This window comes from Bidens hawaiensis, unplaced genomic scaffold (assembly GCF_021521415.1).
Source record: "Bidens hawaiensis isolate Kalapana, Puna unplaced genomic scaffold, B.hawaiensis_p1.1 tig00008041_1, whole genome shotgun sequence".
Lineage (NCBI taxonomy): Eukaryota > Viridiplantae > Streptophyta > Magnoliopsida > Asterales > Asteraceae > Bidens > Bidens hawaiensis.
In genome coordinates this window covers 483,156-507,503 of record NW_027491565.1, presented here as the reverse complement: position 1 = coordinate 507,503, position 24,348 = coordinate 483,156, and the positions used below count along the sequence as shown (strand labels likewise).

At 38.5% G+C, this 24,348-nt stretch overlaps 1 protein-coding gene and 1 pseudogene across 2 annotated transcripts; both read left to right on the top strand.

Moving 5' to 3' along the window:
- Positions 1–7,503: 7,503 nt before the first annotated feature.
- On the top strand, positions 7,504–10,420 carry LOC143636748 (short-chain dehydrogenase/reductase 1-like; annotated as a pseudogene). The gene is made up of 5 exons (XR_013154300.1): positions 7,504–7,624; positions 7,729–7,972; positions 8,123–8,188; positions 9,733–9,919; positions 10,011–10,420. The product of XR_013154300.1 is annotated as a short-chain dehydrogenase/reductase 1-like (transcript).
- A 4,068-nt stretch (positions 10,421–14,488) lies between these two features.
- Positions 14,489–16,312, top strand: LOC143636745 ((+)-neomenthol dehydrogenase-like). The gene is made up of 4 exons (XM_077104262.1): positions 14,489–14,951; positions 15,077–15,142; positions 15,447–15,635; positions 15,722–16,312. The coding sequence occupies exons 1-4, from the start codon at positions 14,607–14,609 to the stop codon at positions 16,130–16,132; spliced, it is 1,011 nt and encodes a 336-aa protein (XP_076960377.1). The 5' UTR covers positions 14,489–14,606; the 3' UTR covers positions 16,133–16,312.
- The last annotated feature ends 8,036 nt before the right edge of the window (positions 16,313–24,348 follow it).

The window sequence follows — 24,348 nt, the reverse complement described above, 5'->3', positions numbered from 1 at the left end:
ACTTCCTATTTAATCAGACACTACGGGTCGAGGTCAACTCGGGGTGACTTGGAAAGCCAAATACGCTTTGAGAATAGATAGTAGACATCACAATCTCTGAGGTGTTGCGCATTTAAGTTTTGAGCTTAATTGAACCTAACCCGTATCTCAGAAACAATGAAAACCATTCTAAGTTATTTACCTGCTTACAACTTGTTTCTTTATGTCATAATACAGCTGAACATGGATCTGTGTGACAGTCACTTAATTAGTATGATTCCTGTTCGGATCTTTTCTAAAACATGGTAGTCCCTGTCGAGACTGAAATTTGATCCCGTGTACTTTATTTTTAAAATTTTATTCTACTTATGTAGTTGTATGATCTTATACCTGGTTACTTGGTCATGATCGTATCATTTAACGCTTTAAAGGATGTTTTAAAACTTAATTGCAAATTGTTCAAATTATAGGGGTTTGTTTTGTAAAGTTTAATACCGGCGAACTTATCCATAACTTCGCCTGTATAACTTTGACCCTATATAAAGGAAATTTTAGGTCAGACTTGTTATTATTTTCAAAATCCGGCGAACTTATCTTTCTGTAACCATAAGCGAACTTATTGCATCGAATCATCTGTGTTATTTTTCCTCAGTTCTAATCCGATTTAAAGGTGTGTAGGGTTGTTGTATCATATAATCACTGTCATTGATGTAAATCAAACGTCGTTTAGACCCGATTCGCGACCCCGTTTAGTCGAAACCTCAACACCCGATTTTCAAACCTGTTATTACGTGGTCGTAATCAACTTGATCGTCTAGATCGTCTTAAAAACATGTTTTACGAGATCCGCAATCTCCAAATTGACCGAAATCACTTCGTATTAAACGTCTAACTGTTGCCGATTCATATTCAGGCGAACTTACAGTTTAGGCGAAGTTATCCTTAACTTCGCCTGAGGGTTAACTTCGCCTGATAATTAATTATGTAACAGTACATGAGGCGAAGTTGTGGTTAGGCGAAGTTATCATTAACTTCGCCTTGCCCTTTTTATTTAACATTTATTACGCGAAGTTCAAGTTGAGGCGAAGTTGTTCCCAACTTCGCCCCACCTCTAACTTCGCCTATACAGAATAAATCATAACTTCGCTCATGGTAACAGGCGAACTTGTGATTTGCCTCGACGTTTCTCTAACTTAGTATGTTTTGTTGCAGAAATGGCAGCTGTAGCTGGAGCAGGTGGTGCAGGTGGTGATGAAGGTGGAGACAACAACCGACAGTTTTTCCCGGGGCATAACATGTACATCACATTGGACCCGGATGCGAGTGGTGTTGATGATTTCCGCGAGATCGTCACATTTCTACTTCGCTCGCGTATCTTCCACGCTATTACTACAACACAGCCTATCTCATTGCCAAACATAGAAGATTTCTGGCAGACAGTGGAATATGACTGTCGAGTCGAGCCCCCGGTTATGCGCGCAACGGTCAATAATCAGATAGTACAGTTCTCGTCTGAACAGATCAGGGTGGCTTTACAGTTTGGGGATGAAACGAGAGACGATCCTACAGACTTTGTGGCTCCATTCCGAGATTGTGTGTTTCTGAGGATGGGATATTCTGGTCCTTTGGGGGATACTCAGAGACGCAAGGGGTTCTTGCTAAACCAGTGGCGCTTTCTCATGCATGTGATGATAGTCTGCATGTCAGGGAGAAAGGCTGGTACAGATGGAATGGGTGCGACCATGCAGTCGGCGATGACTGCACTGATTTACAATAAACGTTACAGCTTTAGTCAGATGGTATTTTACGAGATAGATCGTCAAAGACGAGCGGTGGCGCGTGAGAGATTTCTGATGTATCCAAGATTCCTACAAATGATCTTGAATCACGTCACTCCCACGTTACCTCAGCGCCACCCAATTAGATACGTGGAAAGTGTAAGTAAAAGGATCTTCGCTCAGTGTAGATCATCGAGTGCAAGAAGCAAGCCTGAGCTCCGTCCTCGACATACTCCATTATTCGGGTACTTGATCAACCCAGAGTATGTTCCAGCTCGTGGGGACGAGTTTCGGGATCCGGCACCACAACAGGTTGGAGCACCTCAAGCTATACCTGCTGCTCCTGTTGTGTCACCGGAGGATAATGTAGACCTTGATGCAGCGTTTGGTGGTCAAGGCTTCTTTGATATGGAACGTGTTGATCCAGAGGAAAATGTGCAAGTCTCGGTTGCACAGGTTTCTAGTGTGAATGTTACTAGGGCAGCTACGACGGTGGCTGATTCAGATTCGTCAGATGATGATGTGGCTGAAGCGAGACGAGTTTTGGTAACACAAGAACGGATTCATAGGAAGAGGAAGAGAGCCGATGATGACAGTGATTCAGATTTTGAAGAAGATTTACATCAGTTGGTTCGTAGATCGAGAAGGGAACGGACAGGTGCAGGTTCGGGAGCTTGTGAGAGCTCAAGGGTGGTACGTTTCACTCCACCCGCACTGTCCGGTATGACCATGGTTCCGACATCATTACCAGTTACAAGGCCAATCGCCACGGATGTTCCCGTGGTGACTACCTCATCTTTCTTCGGCATCCCACCCACTACATTCCAACTCTCAACTCCGGAGATTGTATCTTTGCCACCTCCAACTCTTACTCCAACGGAGGTCGTGGCAAGATTTATTGAGTCGACAGTTGTAGCTACTGCAGGGTTGTCAGTTACGATACCACCTGCGGTTACGTTTACGCCTACTTCTTAGGTCCCGCTTACATTGGAAATCCCTCCTCAGTACACTCAAGATATCTCACATCTGAGGTTTGATTTCGATGCAACCTTATCCGACTCGGAACGAATAGCAGCGCTTGAAAGGGTCGTGGCAGAACAATCAAGGGTAAATCTTATCCAGACCCATGCTATTCAGCGCCTCGTTGCAGAGAATCAGATACAGTCGTCCCTGCTGATCGAACATGGAAAAATAATTGATGCTTTGAAACAGTTCTTGGCATCTCAGGGGGAGACGGGCTGTAAGGGTGATGAGCTGAGGACGAAGAAGCGTAATGATCGAGACGATGATCCCAATGCATCGAAAGGTGCAGGTGGAGAGTTGCCAAGAACTGAACAAGCTCTTGGGACTTCCACATCTCAGGGGGAGTCAACGAGTGCAGCTGGCGGTTCAGGGGGTGATGATGTGGTGGTTGTGGATGCTGAGGAGGTGTTAGATGATGTTATAGGTGATGAGGATGTGTTACCGATGGAGGAGATAGAGAAGATAGGGGCTGAGATTGTCATTGATAGTGAGATTGAAGAAGGAGAGATTGTGGAGGAGAACGTTGAGCACGAGATTCCGGAAGTTGATAAGGCAGATATGGGTCAAGATATGGGAAGCGATGAGACAGAATGGGAAGAGCAGCCAAGATGGAAAGAAGGCTATGCTCAGTGGTTCGTAAAAACGAAGAAACCGGCGGTCCCTACTATGTTCAAGAAAAGTCACAACATCAGGGGTTATGCTGAATTGAAAAAGGGGATTATATGCTGGTTATATGATGAGCAGTTGAGGCTCTTTGTGATTAAAAGGTATGATGGGGTTCAGTACTTCAAAAGACTGTTGAGATCGTTGAATACGTTGCCTGAGTGTGAAGTGAAGGACTTAGCCAGGTTGGGGTTGATAAACAGGAGTGATGATAACATGGCTAGGGTCATTGGAAAGATTGTTTGGAAGGAAAGTATAAAGGAGAAAAAGTTCGAGCTGTTGAAACCACAGAAAGGAAAACTTATTGAAGACAAAGATAGAGGGATGAGAGCAGATGGCAAGCCTTGGATGATCATGAAGTATAAGCCGATCCGGTGTTTAAAAGAAGTGCCGATGAAACAAATGCCCAAGGATGTGCTCAAGGATCTGAAGTGGTGGTATGTTGATTGTGAAACAGCTGAAGCAGTAATGGAGAATGAAGATGAACAAGAGCTGCTGAGAGTGTATGATCCAATGCACTTGGTGAATTTGTCTCAAGCTGATCTGCAGGTGCTGAACGAGAAGAAAATATTTTATATTCCTGCTTGGAAAGAAGAAGCGAAGAAATATCAAAGAGTTTTTTCGGTTTGTGTACGAGAAGGAGTTCATGCTTGAAGATGAAAGATACAAGATTGTTGAAGATTACAAGACACGTGCTTGAAGATAGAGATATGAAGCTACTGCCAAGGGGGGGTCTGTTGGTACATGATGTCAGTAGTTCAGTGTCTAGTGTCTGTAATCGAGTTAGTTGGATTTGTATTTGGATGTAAGCGAAGTTCTCACAAGTTCGCTGATATAGGCGAACTTGTGGAACAAGCGAAGTTAGGGACAACTTCGCCTAAACATGCTAGGCGAAGTTGTCGTGTTATATAAACTGCTAGGTTACGGCTAGATCAGCAGACGAGTTAGAGTTTTAGTTTACGAGTTATTCAGTTTTGTGTAATCGGTGATCAGTGAATCACGTGTTTCCAGTTGCAATACAACGTGTCTTTGTTTATTGTAACGTGTGTTTGATCGTGTTAACGTGTATCGTCTTCTACGCTCGTAACGTCTTACGTAGGGATTCCGCACCTACGTAGAACGAGATATTCCGTGTAGATCCGGCTGGGAACCTACAATTGGTATCAGAGCTTTTGCTCGTGATTGTGTGGTTCGGGATTATCACGCGGGTGTAGAAATCGTTATGTTCGACTATTCGCGGGACGAGTTTACCGAATTTTTGTGTCCTACTCACCTCCCACCATCATAAACAACCCATTACACCTTTGTATCAAGTTTTTTTTTTAATATTTTATAAAACTTTCGGAATATGATTATTTGTTATAGTTATATAAATTTGTATCCTTTACATATATACAATTTGTAACTTTCTACTGCATTAGAGTTTGTACCTTCTTCTAGTTGTGTTGTACCTCTATGTTCACGTATCTATTGTATGCATTAGCTATACACCCAATAAAATAAATAAATAAATCATAAGATAGTAAGTAATTATAACTAAATCCAAGCATTTTAATTGTCAAAAGATAATTTGAGTGTGCATTTTGAAGATAATTACTATATAAAAACTGAAATTAATTAGAGTTTCCCTGTTAATAAATAACCAAAAAGAAAATATCAAGTCTTTTTCAATAGATTTACACAATAGATGGTCCGGTAACTAAAAACGCATTTTATCTTTTCACATAAGCTTTCAAATATTATCATCATCGCTGTGACACACAGATTAAATAGAAGGTTTTTGAAGACGTTAAACTTTCCTGCAACTTAACGTATACAAATTTGTATTTCTTTTTAACAACTTGCAATAACACGTGCATAATAAATACTAGTTTATTCTATTTAGAACACAATTTTATTTATGGTGTGGAATATTTTTAATATACGTCGTTATAGTAAATAAATAATAATGATAATAATAACAATAATAATTAACGTAGAAAAATTAAATTTTCATCCACGGGATATAAAAAAAATTAACCTTTGTTGTTTTTGCACAACGAATTTTATTAAAAACGGGTTCATGCCCAATGGAACCGGACCAAAACAATACACAGATAAAGCATGCTAACAAACCAGATTCATACAAATTACCATGGATCTACAATTCAACCTGAATTTATAACAATCCCTTGATGAGATTGGCAATCTTATATTTTCACGTTATTGAATTCATCAATATTGTTTTTACATAGTTAGCTAGTTATTTGTGAAATTTACTGTGTATGATTTTTGTTTTTGTTTTCTGCATAAGCATATGATCAAGATGGCCGTGAGCATGATTACATGAATTTCTTATCTTGTGTGTTATCCACTCACACTGTTTGAAATCCAAAACAGCAATAATTAATAACATACATAAAAGTCCAAGTCAACAAACACCAATTTAACCACATATGGAAAAAATCAATGCATGAAAAAACCCTACGTAACGTTTGGTCGAATTGACATTCAGAATCCACTGGTTTGAAATAATATTCGGAGGCATCGTGTCATGTTTGCATACTGTCTTACCATCAAGATTCATAAACTTCTGTACGGATTTATTGGATTTAAATAGTCCCAACTATCAACTATTGGACGTCGTCAGTCACAACCTAAGTAGCACGGGAACGGGTACGGGACCAGGAAACGTGGACGTTACGGGTACGGGAAACGGCATAAATCAAAAATCCAAGATACGGGTACGGCAATGGTACAACCCAAAAAATATAAAAAAAATATACAAATATATTAAACAAAGTCCAAAATAGATTTAATGTATCAAAATAGGTTTGATATCATTGATGTTGATAGTGATTTTGAGAACTGTTAAAGAGAATTGAGAAGATATATGGCGTATGAATGGAGGATAGGACGGTTTCTTTACTTAATTGAATTATGTTAATTCCCTGTCGTCATTTATTTTAATTCTAATAAATAAGGAATTTGAAAAATTATTCAAAAAACCCTAATTTTCTATGGAAAAGTTCCAGAGTCTTCTACCATGCCGTCCCCAATTTTTCGAAGCGGCCGGGAAACGTTTCGGCAACGTTTCTCCGGTGAACCCGTCCCCACGTTGTTCCCCGGGACGGGGACTCCACTATCTTTCACGTTTCCGTGCTTCTTAGGTCACAACTAACGAAATATTTGCTAGTTGTCTCACCTTTTAACATATTTTCCACCAATGGCCTATGACTAACAGAATCCTAAATGACGTTAATCGGAGGTCGTCGCAATAACGTTTTTGCTTGAAAAACTCGACCTTTTTTCTGCCGGAAAACTCAACTTAAAGAAAACCACCACTGACCAACCAACAACATGAGCACCATCAACTAACTTTGACGGTGGTTTTAGGATTCTGACGACCTTAATAACTAATAACTGAGGTTTTTACTATAAAATTTTTCTTAAAGATCCGATATGAGATTACAAAGAGGTTCGGGACAAAATGTCGAGTTTTCCAGCCAAAACGTTTTCCCAGCTACCAACAACTAACGACATTAAGATTCTGTTAGTCATAGTCCATTGGTGAAAAATATGTTCGAAGGTGGGACCGTCAACAAACATTTGTTAGTTTTGTTAGTTGAAACCAGTGACGGTTAATAGTTAATAATTGGAATATCCGATAAACCTTTTGTATATGATATGATTAGATACAGTTTGACAAAAAATAAAATAAAGATGAAAACCTAAGTAAACTACTCTATATGATAACATATGCGCAGGCACGAAGGTTATGAGGGACCTGGGGTGTCCTGTGTCATCCTCGTTTTTCCGCTTAACAGTGTAATTTTTTTTTTCAATTTCATCTGACGGTTTTCATAAGTATTTAGTCCAGACACTTCTAAAATAACTTTCTGTGACTTCGATCACCTATTCAAAAAAGCCCTAGCTTCGTCACTGCATACGGGTGAAATATGTCTATATTTTTTTATACTTTATTATAACCAACTTTATAAGTTTTATTGTTATACTTGTATCTCATGATATAAATGCACGGTACATGTTTGTAGGTATTATTGGTGGTGGGAGAAGCTTCACACGTAACTACCACATGAAAACATATATTATTTATTATTAAAATTTGATATTAAAAGGAGAAGTTGCTTACTTCTCAATATCTCAAAATCTACTTCCTATTTGCCAATGGAGGAGCAAAGGTACTTCATCTATCACTATCAAATGTTAATCTTGTTTTAGTCGAAACTTAATAAAGTTAATAGCATATTCTCACGAATTTTGTTTTTTTATTTTTATAATCCAGATGTGCAATTGTTACCGGAGGAAACAGAGGAATTGGACTCGAAATATGTCGTCAACTTAATTTAAATGGAGTTAAGGTCATATTAACATCTAGAAATCAAAGTCGTGGGGAAGAGGTTGTGGAGAAACTCAATGTTTCCGGACTTTCAAATGTGATTTTCCATCAACTAGACATCAATGACCCATCTAGTATCGCATGTTTGGCCAAATTTGTCCAAACACACTTTGGAAAGCTTGATATCTTGGTTAGCAAACCCATTCTTAAATTCTTTTAATTTTTTTTTAGAGCATTTGATAACAGATTTTACATTTATGGACTATGGTTGTAAATTATTATATATAAGAAAGTGTGGAGGATATCATTTTAATACAAAAATATTTAAAATTTTTTACAGATTAATAATGCAGCAGAAATTGGACTTATCATACATGAAAAAGAATTTGTAGCTGGAGGAGGATTTGTAAGTATTTTTGTATACATATTATTAACCATGCTATTATATTAATTTCAGATAGAACTGCATCATTAGAAGTATTTTCACGTAAAACTTTCTATTTGAAACAACTAGCATATATTCGTAACGCTATATCAATGTCTACTATGAGACTCGAACCTTCACCTGTGAACGAATGACACCACCATGTACCCAAAATCTTTTGATATTTTTTTAACATTTGTAATTCTTTCTTATTACAATATTTTCTTATCTTGAGCATCTTATCATGCACTCCGTTAGCGGGGTGTAATTCATCTAATTCAGGGTGGGTCCCACCTTTTGACCCTGCATGCGATAATATCTTATCGGTTGGTTGGTGTGATAAAAACAATTCACTAAATGTGTATATTATTATATATGAATCAAACTTAATAATATGGTATACTGGTTTTAAAAAATCTCATCTATCAACTTTTGGTCGTTGCTGATCTTAACTTACGAAATGAATGGTGACAGTCTCACATTTTAACATATTTGCTTCTAACTATCCATGACTAATGAAAGCATAACTTCGTTAGTCTCTTGTCGTTAGAAAAACGTTTTTTTTTTTGCCATAAACTCTTTAAGCCGGAAAGCTTAACCTGAACGCTACCATGACCACCTGAACACCACAATCGCCGCTTGACCACCACTACCCGAACACCACCACCACCACTGACAACTACTATCTACACACAACCACCGACGGTTTCATCCTGAAAAAGGAGTTTTCTAGCTGTAAACGTTTTTCCAACGATTGCCACCTAGGTTCTGACGACATCAATAATTTGGATTTTTACTAAAAAAAAGGTTTCTGAAGGTCCGATCTAAGGTTTCAAAGAGGTTTGGACGAAAATATCGATTTTTTGCGGAAAAAGAAGTTTTCCGGCGACCGAAGACTAACGAAGTTACGCTTCCTTCATCAACCATTTTGTTGATTCGGGCCGCAGCGACCAAAATGTGATGGTTGAAATTTTTTAAAGCCAATATACCTAATAATATATATTTAACTCTTTGAAATTTAAACAAAAAAAATAACAAACTGACAAGGGAATATATTAGATTTATTTGTGTAAGGTATAATAAGGGTAACATTTGTTGTTAAAAAACAAAAACTTGAAATGGTCAAAGAACAAAAACTGAATGTGTAAACCGAGCCAATCGTTTACCTTTTTAAAACAAGCCGGTCAGTTCATTTGGTTTCAGATTTATATGAGCCGATTCATGGTTTATGGTTTAAAATCCGGTTTAATAAATTTGTTCACGGTTTAAAATTTGAACAATTGTTTATGTTTATAGTTTTGTTTCAACTTTTATAATATGTTGATTGCATTCATGTATATGTATAATATGCTTAATCTCTTCATCATATTTATAAACAATCTTGCAACTTTGAACTAAAAGCTGGTTCAAACCATCTAACTGAACCCATTTTCACGGGTTCAAACTTCAGTTGAACTAGATCGCGACTTCTATGTTATACATGTGATTCACCTTAAACGTGATGTGGTTATGTGCTATTGGATTAGTTACAAGTCGTTGATGAGAAGGTGGATCTTTTAACCAACATTGTGGAAGAACCTTATGAAGTAGGAGAAAAGTGTGAAAACAAATTTCTATGCGACCAAAGCAGTTACGGAATCGATGATTCCTATTCTCCAACTCTCTAAATCTCCCAGAATCGTGAACGTTAGCTCTGTCTATGGAGACTTATACGTAAGTAATCGGCTCATTTACACAAAACACAAAGAAAATCTCCATATAATTATCAAACTTGCATACCATTCACGTTTTTTCTTGCTTTTAGTGGTTTCACAATGAAAAGTTGAAAGAAGAGTTGAACGACGTTGACAACCTAACCGAAGAGAGAATAGATGAGATAATCAAGTGGTTTTTGAGTGATTTTAAGGCTGGTAAGTTACAGGAGAACGGATGGCCACTGACAGTCTCTGCTTACAAAGTTTCAAAAGTTGTTCTTAATGCTTACACAAGGTTGTTGGCAAGAAAGTATAAGAGTATTCTTGTGAACTGTGTGCATCCAGGGTATGTTATGACTGATATGACATCTCAAACCGGACTTGTTATAGTGGAACAAGGTGCTAAAGGTCCGGTAATGGCTGCTTTGTTGCCAGATGACGGGCCTTCTGGTGTATACTTCAACCAGACACAAATAGCTCCGTTTTCGTCGAGTATGCCAACCATATAGAAAGTATTATATCATGGGTAATTATGTGTGTAATAAAGTTGCTTCTATATTTATCTTCAGTTTGTTATTTGAATCTTAACTTAATAAATAAAAAATGGTGATAGTTAATAAAGGTAAAGATTAACGAATATCGTAGTATCATACACTCTCATGTCATGTGCACATACGCATACAAAATAACATTATAAAATCCTACAAACTTGCTTCTAATTTTTATTATAAGTTCCACTACATGTATCCCATTGAAGATTTGATTTGAATCGTGTTACTCTTGTCCTATATTATATTTAGAGAAAATTATTGTTTACGTCCCTGTAGTTTTATGACGGAGACATAATGAGTCCCAATGAAAAAATAAATCAGTGTTAAAGCGGAGGCACAATAAGTCCCTAAAGAAAGTTTACTATGTAAATCTAGAGAGCAAAGGTAGTGAGAAACTTTTGACTTTTGATCTTAAAATATTTATTATGGAGTTCATGAACAATAATAGTTATATAAAATGATCAGCCTTGTTTTAAAATACTAATTTAAAATTGACTTTAATAGACAAATCTTAGTTGTTGGTGTTACGACGGATCGTTTGGTGTGAACAATAGTGTTGATCATTAAGATGAACAAACGAAGGCAGAGATGGAGACATGCTGAAGATAAGAATCAGACGAATAGAATTAGGTTTTTAAAATGTTTTTATTCTACCATTTAAGATAACCATACCGTAACCCGACCCATAGCCTGCAAATTTTCAATTTTAGGATCATCGAGAGGGTTTATTCTCAAATAGAGACATGTGGTGGCTAGAGAAAAAGGGGGTACAATGTGAGAGCTTTGAGCGCTTTTAATTTATATATAGTTATGATTTTCAATATCATGGTAGCTACTAACAACCTCCAAACATTGATTATGGGGTTTGTATAACCAAATTACGATTTGAGTATGATCATATGAGTATAAATAACTAAAATACTTTATTCAAACAATGATTTAATATTCCTAATGCATTATAACTTTTAAGATATTTGTTGTTTTTGGTAATTGACTTAAAACAAAATTTGATTTATTACTAAACAGGTTTGAATTGACTTAGGTGATAACAGTTTACAAAATTAACAGAATATATTGTAACTTTAATATCTTTCAAGTTCAAAATTTTAAACATATACATATAAAGGCATTTTTTTCCCTTAAAAGCCAACTTTTATTAACATTTAACACAAACCAAATTACATCTGGATAATGGGTAAGCGAACAACAAGCTGCGCCGCTATCCCTTTTGGATCGCAAAGCCTATTATACTAAATATAAATCCTTGGTTACTCGGGCTCTGCGAGTCACTGTGGACCACCTTCTGCACCTGCTCCAAAAAGCGAACCGCCTCGGGAGCTAGGGATCCAAATGTGTCGAAGGCAAATAGAATGAACACGTGCTGATTCTCCAAACACGCTGCCTCATGCTTAGCAACCTTCCTAGATTCCGCCCTCAAAACCGTCTGTCTAGGAACGAAGCCACTGTCTCTCAGCCCCACAAATGGGGACACCCCAGTGAGGTCGACACACGCATGCTTACAAAGAATCCATGGATGAAGATAGACAAGTAGATTTCTAATTTCTAATCGTAACTAAATCTTCAATTTTTGTTTTGATTTGTAGCGAATAAATTGAAGCAAAATAGCTATTAAATAATGTTTTTAGTTTACTAGAGACATCGACATCTTTTTTTAGCTCGGTGGAAAGAAAACCCTTTTCCTTAGGACCCTCTCAAATAGAAATAGAGAACGAAGTAACTAGAAAGGTTGTTATAATCGCCTTCTTCTAGAGGGATCATCTAGAAAGCGAGTCGTTTTGATTTGATGAATATATTTAAAAAAAAGCTGACATAGATGTTATGGGTATCCTTTTTTTTTGTTTGTAAGATGGGTATCGTTTTTTGTAAGTTGGTTTACCCCCTGCCCAGCCAAACACAAGAACGTCTGCAGGGCGCAGTGTAGATCTTCCCTCTCTCGGATCAGTCAGAAAGTTAACAGGTGCCTCTTTTTTTGCTGAGATCCCGGCACGCCTAAGCACATCCCATAACACATCTCTAACCCAGTCGTGACGATACTTGAACCCTGGCACTCAAAATTCTTAGAAACGACCCCGCCTCTTTAAACAGTTAAACTTCAAACGTGTACTGTTTATCCTCCCAGCATTGGTTAAAGGCCATAAAACCTTTTTTTTCTTACCTTTCTTTCTCGTTTACCTTTTTCTTTCCCGGTGGGGACGAAATGGTATTATAATATATACCCTTAACCTATAATTTGGAAAACCCTATCCTTTTTTTTGGGACCGGTTGAGAATGCTTTAAGTCAACAAAACACCAATTTAAACACAACATGAAGAAGTGAAAAAAACATTCGTGAAGTTTTTAATCAAAGTGACGGACGGTACATTTTTACCAGGACAAAAACAAGACAAGCCAAATACGAGTTAGTTAAGATAAAAGCAACATATCTTAAATCAAGTGATTCATAGAACCTAAGAGTAACAAACACAGCAAACTAATTAAAAAAAGAAAAGAAAAGAAAAGAAAAGAATGGGACTAATTTTTTTTGCTTAAGGTTGTGTTTGTTATTGCTTATAAGGTCTGTAAGGAGCCTATGTCTGCAGGCGCGCAGACATAAGCTCTTGAAGACTGTTTGTTTTAAAAAAAAAAGATCTGAAAATTGTTTTTATGGTCTTAAAAAATAATTTTTTTTCACCATCTTCACACTTCTTAACATCATACCAAGTACCAACACCCAATGTCCAATACCACCACCACCCACCATCCGCCACCACCACCACCATCCACCGTCCGCCGCCACCACCACCACCACCGTCCACCACCACCACCACCACCGTCAACCACCCACCACCACTACCGTCCATCACCACCACCCCTGTCGGCCACAACCACCGTCCACTACCACCACCATCCACCACCACCACCACCCACCGTCCGTCGCCACCACCACCCGCCACCGCCACCACCTACCGTCCTCCGCCACCACCACCCGCCACCGCCCACCGTCCCCCGCCACCACCATCCACCACCCCGCCACCACCACCACCCATTGTCGGCCACCATCACGGTCCACCACCCACCACCACAACCGTCCATCACCACCACCCACCGTTCACTGCCTGTCACAATCGTCTACCACCACTCACTTTCATAGTTCATACACCACTACCAATTATTTTAGCAGTTTACAAACGTTAAATGACTTTTATCTACTTTAATATATATGATAGGTAACTAATTTTCAGCTTATGTAGACGATATCCAGTTTATAAAACAAACAGTATTATATTTTCAAATTACAGACCTTCAGACTACATATTCAGTTGCAGACATTAAATCAGATGAAATCAGATTACAGACAAGTTTTGTCTTAAAAAACAAACAACACCTAAATCAACCCATAATCGTCTATAAACTTTGTAGATGATTATGGGTTGATTTAAGCAAAAAATAAATAAAAATTTTAAAAATATATCTTCTAAAGATTTAAATTTTATACTTTCATATCTAAATTGTTACTTTTTTTCAAACTATAAAATACTATTTCTTTTAAGAACATAAATAACAAAATCCGAAGATTTAGTAAGAAATTAGTATGTTCTTTTCAAAAATATCAATTGGGTTTGTCTGAGTGAATGGACCACTTAGGCTAGGTGTAACGGACGATAAAAGGAAGTTTTTTTGGGTGATTTTAAGTGGAACACCCCCCCCCCCCCCGGACTTTTGGGCGATAAGTGGGGAGGGGGGATATAGGTTTGTCGTCGGTTATGTGTTAAAAATAATAATAAAATAAGTTGAGGGTGATTTTTAAGCTACAAACCACTACGCTCCTAAAATGAAAATTAGTCTCTCTGCTAACGTGACGTCACGTGTCGAAAATCCTCACATTTTATAATCATCCACCACACATAATCTTAGAAAGCAATTGTGCCCTTAAATTGTTTACATTAATTGGGTTTGTTTGAATATTGAAATGAACCACCCTTTACATATCTATATATCTATATAGACAGTGGCTGACTTCTTTAATTATAATGTAACACATGAGTTACATATGAAATATAAATTATAAAAAATGAAAATATATTTTTACATCCGGTATAAAAGAGGAGAGGTGGCTTACTTCTACTTATCTCAGTTCTCACTTCCAATCTTCCAATGGAGGAGAAAAGGCACATCATCATTCATGACCATCAAATTTTTATATTCAAAATCTTTAAATATTCCTTAAATTTTAATTCCTTTTCTTTTAAACCCAGAATTGCAGTTGTGACCGGAGGAAACCGAGGAATTGGACTTGAAATATGTCGTCAACTTGCTTCAAATGGAGTTGAGGTCATATTAACATCTAGAAATCAAATTCGCGGGGAAGAAGCTGTAGAGAAACTCAAACTTTCTGGGCTTTCTAACATCGTTTTTCATCAACTAGATATTAGTGATTCGTCTAGTATTGCATCTTTGGCTAAATTTGTCCAAACATGCTTCGGGAAGCTTGATATCTTGGTAAGCAAAAACACCTTAAAAATCTTCAAATCTAGGAGTTTTGAAGCGTTACATATAAAATAGACTAAAGTCAGGCCATACCAAAAAAAGGCCATTTGTATAAACAGATCTTAGATTTGGTACAGATCAATAATGCAGGAGATGGCGGACTTGTCATACATGAAGATGAATTTAGAGCCGGAAGAGGGCTTGTAAGTATTTCTTTGTAAATACAAATTACTAAACGTGTCATTTATATTACTTAAAATAGTTATAAACGTTTTCAAGGATATTAATATTAAGATTTGGTCATTTGGACATTCTTGTCACGAACTCACAATTAAGTTCAATTAAAAAAATCAAAGATGAGGATGGCGATAATTACACACAAGAGACAGAACTTGGATCGTGTTAGTGGCTCATCGCATAAATTTTGTCAAAATCGAATCATGCGCACCTCTACTTTATATGTATAAACCACTTTATAATGTGACTTATTATGTGTTATTGGGCTAGTTACAAGTTCTCGATGATAACCCGCATCTTGTAACCAATATTTTGGAAGAACCTTATGAAGTGGGAGAAAAATGCGTGAAAACAAATTACTACGCAACCAAAATGGTTACAGAATCACTTATTCCTCTTCTCCAACTCTCTAAATCCCCGAGAATCGTGAACCTTACCTCTTTCTTCGGAGACCTATACGTAAGTAATTAACTCATTTATGTATATAGAAACGAAGAAAGTATGTATATAATTAACAAAGTCTGCTATTACTTTATCGTTTTTAGTGGTTTCATAATGAAAAGCTGAAAGAAGAGTTGCAAGATATTGATAATTTAACTGTAAAGAGGATAGATGAGATAGTCGAATGGTTTTTGAGTGATTTCAAGGCTGGTAAGGTACAAGAGAATGGATGGCCACTTACACTCTCTTCTTATAAAGTTTCAAAAGCTGCTCTTAACGCTTACACAAGGCTAATGGCAAAGAAGTACGAGAATATTCTTGTGAATTGTGTGCATCCTGGGTATGTTATAACAGACATGACATCTCAAACTGGAATGATTACAGTGGAAGAAGGTGCTAAAGGTCCAGTAATGGCTGCTCTGTTGCCTGAAAAAGGACCATCTGGTGTATACTTCAATGAAACCCAAATAGCTCCATTTTCATCAACGGGTTTGAAGATAAAAAGCAGTTTATGATGGAAAATGATATCGTTGTCTAATAAAGTTGCCTCTACTTTTATTATCTCCGGTTTGTTCTTTTGAATCTTGAATGTACTTTACACGTTCAACAATTACAACAAAATTACGTGAAGAATATGCATAAGTTGGAACTACAAGTTGTAACTCGGTTACCAACGGATTAAACAAAAGTTCGTTTTTTAATGTCACGGTGGTGAATTGATATAAACATATTTGAGTAAAACGATTAATTTTGAAATAAACTTTCCAATTCTATTAATCAAGAAAATAATTCAAAACTTGATTACAATCCATGCCATGGACTAAGCATGTATAATTAAACATAAACTCAAATAGAATATAGTAATAATAACAATAAGGGTGTTGCTAAACGTAACCCCCCCCCCCCATTACACCATTTTTATTAAATATACACCCCCATGAAGTTATTATATTAATTACTATTAACTCATGACATTATTTATATACATATTACTACGACATTTTTTTCACTTAATAATCTCCACTACATATATCAAATTAAAAACTATCAAGCAAAACTATTAATTTATTTTTTTAGTATTAATTTTGTAAATATTTGTAATATCTTTTCTTTAATTTTAATAGTATATATATTTATAATATCCTTATTTTACCTCTTTATCTTTTACAAAATAAACTTAAACCCGAAACCCTAAACCCAAAAACATAAACCCGAACCCTAAACCCTAAACCCTAAACCCGAAATCATAAAAAAAGGGACTTGTAAAAAAAATATGAAATCCTTAATTTTGTGCTAATTTGGTAATTATATAATTTTAAGGGGTAATATGAAAGTTGGTTTTTCCAGGGCGGAGGGGTATGACAAGCAACCAGGGGGGGCACGTTTAGCCTGACCCTAACAATAATTATAATAATATATAATTAATCCAAACTTTATGCCCAGTCGGCCAGGTTGTACGTTGGTGATGACTGTATAGGGGCTACTACTGGGGTTCAGCAGGGAGACCCCCTTGGGCCCCTCCTCTTTGCCTTAGCATTACACCCTCTTGTTCTCCGGGTACAAAATGACTGTAACCTCCCATTTCATGCTTGGTACTTGGATGATGGGACAATTATTGGTGGTGCCAACGAAGTCGCTAAAGCCCTAGACTGTAACATCCCGAAATTTCTAAAGTAATATTTATTATATTATTTTGTCGGGTGAAATAAACGAGTTAGTGGAACGATAATAATAATAGCAAAGTATGAAGACTTAGTAGGATAATTAGATGGGATTAGATATGGACCAAAAGGAAATATGGGTCTTCGGTCCATGGGCTTAAGGGAGTATAAATACCCCCTTAAACCCCAATCCTTTCCATTCCATCCATTTATCCATCCTAATCTCTACACACTCCAAAACACACACAACCCGAACCAATATCCAAAGGCGAGGAACCGAGCTCGTTGGTGCTAGATCGTCGTGACGAACCAAAGTAACAAGACCAGCTCGCGTTCGTAGTTCGACTCATTTACGGTACGTTAATACCGAGAACTTGTTCGTTTAGGTTTGGATTAGTATAGAAATGATAGATCTGTGTTTGTATGGTAAAAACGAATCCAACAAAGCTAAACTTACTGAAAATGGATATGATTTGATGGGTTAATCGCTTGATAAAAGAACCCGTAACCTATATGCCTAAATCGCACACTTTAAACATCGATGTTAGGTCGATTTGATAGTTGGGGTTTGTAGGCGCTGGTCAGACGATTCCGTGGATACCTAAATCGAGTTATTTGGTTAAGAAACGAAGATGATTAAGGGATTTAAGGACGAACAGTACCTGCAGCTGGACAACTTCGCCTGCAAGCTAAGTTCGCCTGATGAACTTCGCCTGCAAAGCTAAGTTCGCCTGATGACAACTTCGCTGCAAAGCTAAGTTCGCCTGATGACAACTTCGCCTGCAAGCTAAGTTCGCCTGATGAACTTCGCCTGCAAAGCTAAGTTCGCCTGATGACAACTTCGCTGCAAAGCTAAGTTCGCCTGATGACAACTTCGCCTGCAAAGCTAAGTTCGCCTGATGAACTTCGCCTGCAAAGCTAAGTTCCCCTGATGACAACTTCGCCTGCAAAGCTAAGTTCCCCTAAGGTTTAACTTCGCCTAAAGCTAAGTTCGCCTAAGGTTTAACTTCGCCTAAAGCTAAGTTCGCCTAAGGTTTAACTTCGCCTAAAGTCAAGTTCGATTAGAAAATAAATTAAAAACGATAAGTAAAAGTAAGCTAATACTAGGCCACCAGATTAAATCAGGCGAGTATTGATACGTGTAACTTATACAGTCAGCCGAGCTCAGTTAAAGAATGGATTTACAACTATCGGAGGAAGAAGCAGAGTTCAGGTGAGTTCTAGCCCCATTTATGTGTTATGTTTTCGGGGCTGTGTGCATACTCGATATGTTTGTTAATACGCTTATCCTAAGAGATAAGTGTATGCCTTATGTGAATGATGTGATATGTATGAATGATTACTTGATGGTACGTGAACGATCTTCGGATATTGCATGTACTGTCAGGTTGTAACGCTATGTATAAGGTAAGTATGATATGTATGCTTATGTGTATGAACGTGATAAAATTAATAAAAGAAGGAAATGATGGTTGTATGGTTACGAAAAGGGTACCGAGCCCTAATAATACTCGAGGTATGATGTATGGTTGTATGGTAACGAAGAGGGAATCGAACCCTACTAATATTCGAGAACTAGGGAACCGAACCCTACTAATATTCGAGGAAAGAGGGTACCGAGCCCTAATAATACTCGAGGAAAGAGGGTACCGAGCCCTAATAATACTCGAGGAAGGAGGGTACCGAGCCCTAATAATACTCGAGGAATGTAGGGCGTAATGCTCTTTATAACGTAAGATATGAAAGTAAGTTAATACAAAAGAAAGTATGAAAGTATGAAAGTATGAATGAAAGAATATAAGTTTATGTGTATTGTATAGTGTATGATTAACTAGAACTCACTCAGCGTAGCTGACTTTTAGTATGCACGCAGGTGAGTAGAATGAGACAGCTAGCTTGAGCGGGCACATGGTGGGCGAATAGGAGACTGACATCTGAATACTCAAGATGTTTTAATGTAATTGACGTTTATTTTGAAAGACAAGAATGTTTAACTAAGGCAAGTTTTGGATTGCTGTAACGTTTCATGAAAGTTTTTATATTCTGCGAAAGTTTTAATGAACTATGATTTGTAAGAACTGTGTTTATGAGTAAATCCGACGCTAACGTAGGGCTACCGGGTTCGGGGCTTTACAAGTTGGTATCAGAGCATAAGTTCGAGTGATTTAAGCATCCTACATGCTTAGACTCGCACAGAGAATGAGATTTAAAATGAGAAAGAAAGAAGATGTCAGTTCAAGATAGCCATGTGTCACTCAAGCAAGCTCAGTAAAGGTAAAGTGTATGGTAAATGGTGTATGTTAATGTTGGCTTATTTGCTAAATGAAGAATGAGTGCAGGTTAGGGATAGGATTAATTGATCTTAACTGATTAACTGTTTAAGAGTATAAACAAGCACAAGTGAAATCATGAAGGGAAGTATGTAGAACCTGAGGAGTAACGCAAATAGTTAATTACACTTTATCAACGTCATTAACTACTTACTTTACAAATCATGTGCTAAATAATTCCTAGAGTGATGACGTTTGTGTTTTCCCCTTTAGAATACTAATGGCTGGAGCTGGAGAAATTGTTGGAACTGGAGGTCGCACTGGACGTCGTGGCAGGCCTCGTCTTGTCCGGCAACCCTCGGTAGAAGAAGCTTCCAACACCGGAGACGAAGGAGGCGCAGCTGGAGGAAACTCGAGCAACAACGAAGGACATCAACTTGACCCTGCTGTTCTAGCTGCCATTGCCCAAGCTGTGGCAACTGCCATGAAGACTGGGAATCCCGAAGGATCTGCTGGAAGAATTGCTGAAGGATCAGGAGAGAATGGTAGGAAGGATGGTGAGGGAGGGAAGGGTGACTCGAGTGAAGCTGGATCTGTCAAGGTTGGTGATGGAAAGAGAGGTCGAGGTGGGTGTAACTACAAGTCCTTCAAGGGATGCGACCCGCCGAAGCTGACTGGTTTGGGAGACGCAATCGCTACTCTTCAATGGATAACCACTATGGACAAGATTATTCGCATTAGCGAATGCCGTCCCAACCAAGCTGTGGGTTATGTTACTCAGTCATTTGAGGAAGAAGCTATGTATTGGTGGGAAAGTGTGGAGCAGAGAAAGACTAGGGATGAGATCAAGGCGTTGAGATGGGACGATCTGAAAGAGTTGGTGATGAAGAAATTGTGTGCAGATGCCGAGGTTGAAAGGACGGAGATGAAGTTCCTGAATTTAAAGGCCGGTATGATGACGCATCGTGAGTATACTACTGAATTCAACCGACTAACTAGGTTGGTGCCTGATATGGTTGACACTGGGATCAAGAGAATCAAATGTTATGTGAGGGGATTGCCACAAAAAGTCCGCATGTTAGTCAGGGCAAATAAACCTGCTACTTTTGACTCTGCTGTTGAACTTGCAGAAGTGGTTTATGCTGACCTGGCTGAGGACGATGTGGTGGTGGAGGAAAAGAAGGAGGAGAAATGGGCTACCTCTGCTAAGCGGTCTGGCGAGATGGTGACAACAACTGATGGGAGGAAGGCCAAGGTTGGGAACAAGGATGCATGTAAGACGTGTGGGCAAGTGCACCAGGGAGAATGCAGGACTGGGACAGACAGGTGCTATCGGTGTGGAAAGAGTGGGCATTACTCTCGAGAATGCCCTGATCGCCCAAAGTGCTTCAAATGCGGAAAAGCTGACCACATGGCTAGGGATTGCAAGGAATCAGGGGCGGGAGGTGCGAAAGGATAAAGACTTGGGGAAACTGCAGAGATGAACACTTGATGAAGGAATAATTGCTCATGCAATGGTTTTATTAAATTACATTTGCTTAAGAACTTGTTTTGTGTTAAGGTTTAAAACTTATGTTTATCAGTGACGTGTAATATATTGAGTTTGGTTATGAATGATTATTATGTTATGATGAAATGTTGTTTTAGACAATAGTGTTAAGAGTACTAATCGAAGCCTTGGAATGATGAGATGAGTCTTGGTACATCGAGGGTCTCATGGACAAGCTACCTTAAATAGCTAAAACACATGACCACCATTCGATGGCTGCAAAGTCGGGAGTAAGAAGGATAACTCAGAAAGCAAAGGTGATTCAATAAAGTGTGAGATTATAAAGAAAAAGGTATTCCTTTTACAAAGGTATTCCTTTTAAAGAGGAAGACTTGTAACATCCCGAAATTTCTAAAGTAATATTTATTATATTATTTTGTCGGGTGAAATAAACGAGTTAGTGGAACGATAATAATAATAGCAAAGTATGAAGACTTAGTAGGATAATTAGATGGGATTAGATATGGACCAAAAGGAAATATGGGCTTTCGGTCCATGGGCTTAAGGGAGTATAAATACCCCCTTAAACCCCAATGCTTTCCATTCCATCCATTTATCCATCCTAATCTCTACACACTCCAAAACACACACAACCCGAACCAAGATCCAAAGGCGAGGACCCGAGCTCGTTGGTGCTAGATCGTCGTGACGAACCAAAGCAACAAGACCAGCTCGTGTTCGTAGTTCGACTCATTTACGGTACGTTTATATCGAGAACTTGTTCGTTTAGGTTTGGATTAGTATAGAAATGATAGATCTGTGTTTGTATGGTAAAAACGAATCCAACAAAGCTAAACTTACTGAAAATGGATATGATTTGATGGGTTAATCGATTGATAAAAGAACCCGTAACCTATATGCCTAAATCGCACCCTTTAAACATCGATGTTAGGTCGATTTGATAGTTGGGGTTTGTAGGCGCTGGTCAGACGATTCCGTGGATACCTAAATCGAGTTATTTGGTTAAGAAACGAAGATGATTAAGGGATTTAAGGACGAACAGTACCTGCAGCTGGACAACTTCGCCTGCACGCTAAGTTCGCCTGATGAACTTCGCCTGCAAAGCTAAGTTCGCCTGATGACAACTTCGCTGCAAAGCTAAGTTCGCCTGATGACAACTTCGCCTGCAAGCTAAGTTCGCCTGATGAACTTCGCCTGCAAAGCTAAGTTCGCCTGATGACAACTTCGCTGCAAAGCTAAGTTCGCCTGATGACAACTTTGCCTGCAAAGCTAAGTTCGCCTGATGAACTTCGCCTGCAAAGCTAAGTTCCCCTGATGACAACTTCGCCTGCAAAGCTAAGTTCGCCTAAGGTTTAACTTCGCCTAAAGCTAAGTTCGCCTAAGGTTTAACTTCGCCTAAAGCTAAGTTCGCCTAAGGTTTAACTTCGCCTAAAGTCAAGTTCGATTAGAAAATAAATTAAAAACGATAAGTAAAAGTAAGCTAATACTAGGCCACCAGATTAAATCAGGCGAGTATTGATACGTGTAACTTATACAGTCAGCCGAGCTCAGTTAAAGAAGGGATTTACAACTATCGGAGGAAGAAGCAGAGTTCAGGTGAGTTCTAGCCCCATTTATGTGTTATGTTTTCGGGGCTGTGTGCATACTCGATATGTTTGTTAACACGCTTATCCTAAGAGATAAGTGTATGCCTTATGTGAATGATGTGATATGTATGAATGATTGCTTGATGGTACGTGAACGATCTTCGGATATTGCATGTACTGTCAGGTTGTAACGCTATGTATAAGGTAAGTATGATATGTATGCTTATGTGTATGAACGTGATAAAATTAATAAAAGAAGGAAATGATGGTTGTATGGTTGTATGGTTACGAAAAGGGTACCGAGCCCTAATAATACTCGAGGTATGATGTATGGTTGTATGGTAACGAAGAGGGAATCGAACCCTACTAATATTCGAGAACTAGGGAACCGAACCCTACTAATATTCGAGGAAAGAGGGTACCGAGCCCTAATAATACTCGAGGAAAGAGGGTACCGAGCCCTAATAATACTCGAGGAAGGAGGGTACCGAGCCCTAATAATACTCGAGGTATGATGTATGGTTGTATGGTAACGAAGAGGTAATCGAACCCTACTAATATTCGAGAACTAGAGAACCGAACCCTACTAATATTCGAGGAAAGAGGGTACCGAGCCCTAATAATACTCGAGGAAAGAGGGTACCGAGCCCTAATAATACTCGAGGAAGGAGGGTACCGAGCCCTAATAATACTCGAGGTATGATGTATGGTTGTATGGTAACGAAGAGGGAATCGAACCCTACTAATATTCGAGAACTAGGGAACCGAACCCTACTAATATTCGAGGAAAGAGGGTACCGAGCCCTAATAATACTCGAGGAAGGAGGGTACCGAGCCCTAATAATACTCGAGGAAGGAGGGTACCGAGCCCTAATAATACTCGAGGAATGTAGGGCGTAATGCTCTTTATAACGTAAGATATGAAAGTAAGTTAATACAAAAGAAAGTATGAAAGTATGAAAGTATGAATGAAAGAATATAAGTTTATGTGTATTGTATAGTGTATGATTAACTAGAACTCACTCAGCGTAGCTGACTTTTAGTATGCACGCAGGTGAGTAGAATGAGACAGCTAGCTTGAGCGGGCACATGGTGGGCGAATAGGAGACTGGCATCTGAAGACTCAAGATGTTTTAATGTAATTGACGTTTATTTTGAAAGACAAGAATGTTTAACTAAGGCAAGTTTTGGATTGCTGTAACGTTTCATGAAAGTTTTTATATTCCGCGAAAGTTTTAATGAACTCTGATTTGTAAGAACTGTGTTTATGAGTAAATCCGACGCTAAAGTAGGGCTACCGGGTTCGGGGCTTTACATAGACATTATCAGCTCGGAAGGGCCATCATTGGGGCTGCAACTTAATATTAAGAAAACCGAGGTTTTTTGGCCAGCGTGTAATGGGGTGAAAGTCAAAGATGGGCTTTTCCCTAGTAGGATTGGTAGACCAAAGAGAGGGGTAAAGCTCCTTGGAGGGGCTGTTAGTCGAGATCCCTACTTTATTAAGGAGTTGGCGAGGCGGAGAGCATCTCATGCGGTTGATCTTATGAAACTCTTACCTTGCCTTAGGGACCCCCAGATCGAACTCCTCCTGCTTAGGTCTTGCATGGGGGTTGCTAACTTGCTTTTTGGGTTACGAACATGCCACCCCCATATGATGGATGATGTTGTATCCTGTTTTGATAAGGGGCTTCGAGAAGTCATCGA

Coding starts and splice junctions, on each gene's coding strand:
- LOC143636745 (XM_077104262.1), top strand. CDS start 14,607: ATGGAGGAGAAAAGGCACATCATCATTCATGACCATCAAATTTTTATA. Junction 15,143..15,446: donor TTAGAGCCGGAAGAGGGCTT/GTAAGTATTTCT, acceptor TTATTGGGCTAG/TTACAAGTTCTCGATGATAA. Junction 15,636..15,721: donor CTTTCTTCGGAGACCTATAC/GTAAGTAATTAA, acceptor TATCGTTTTTAG/TGGTTTCATAATGAAAAGCT.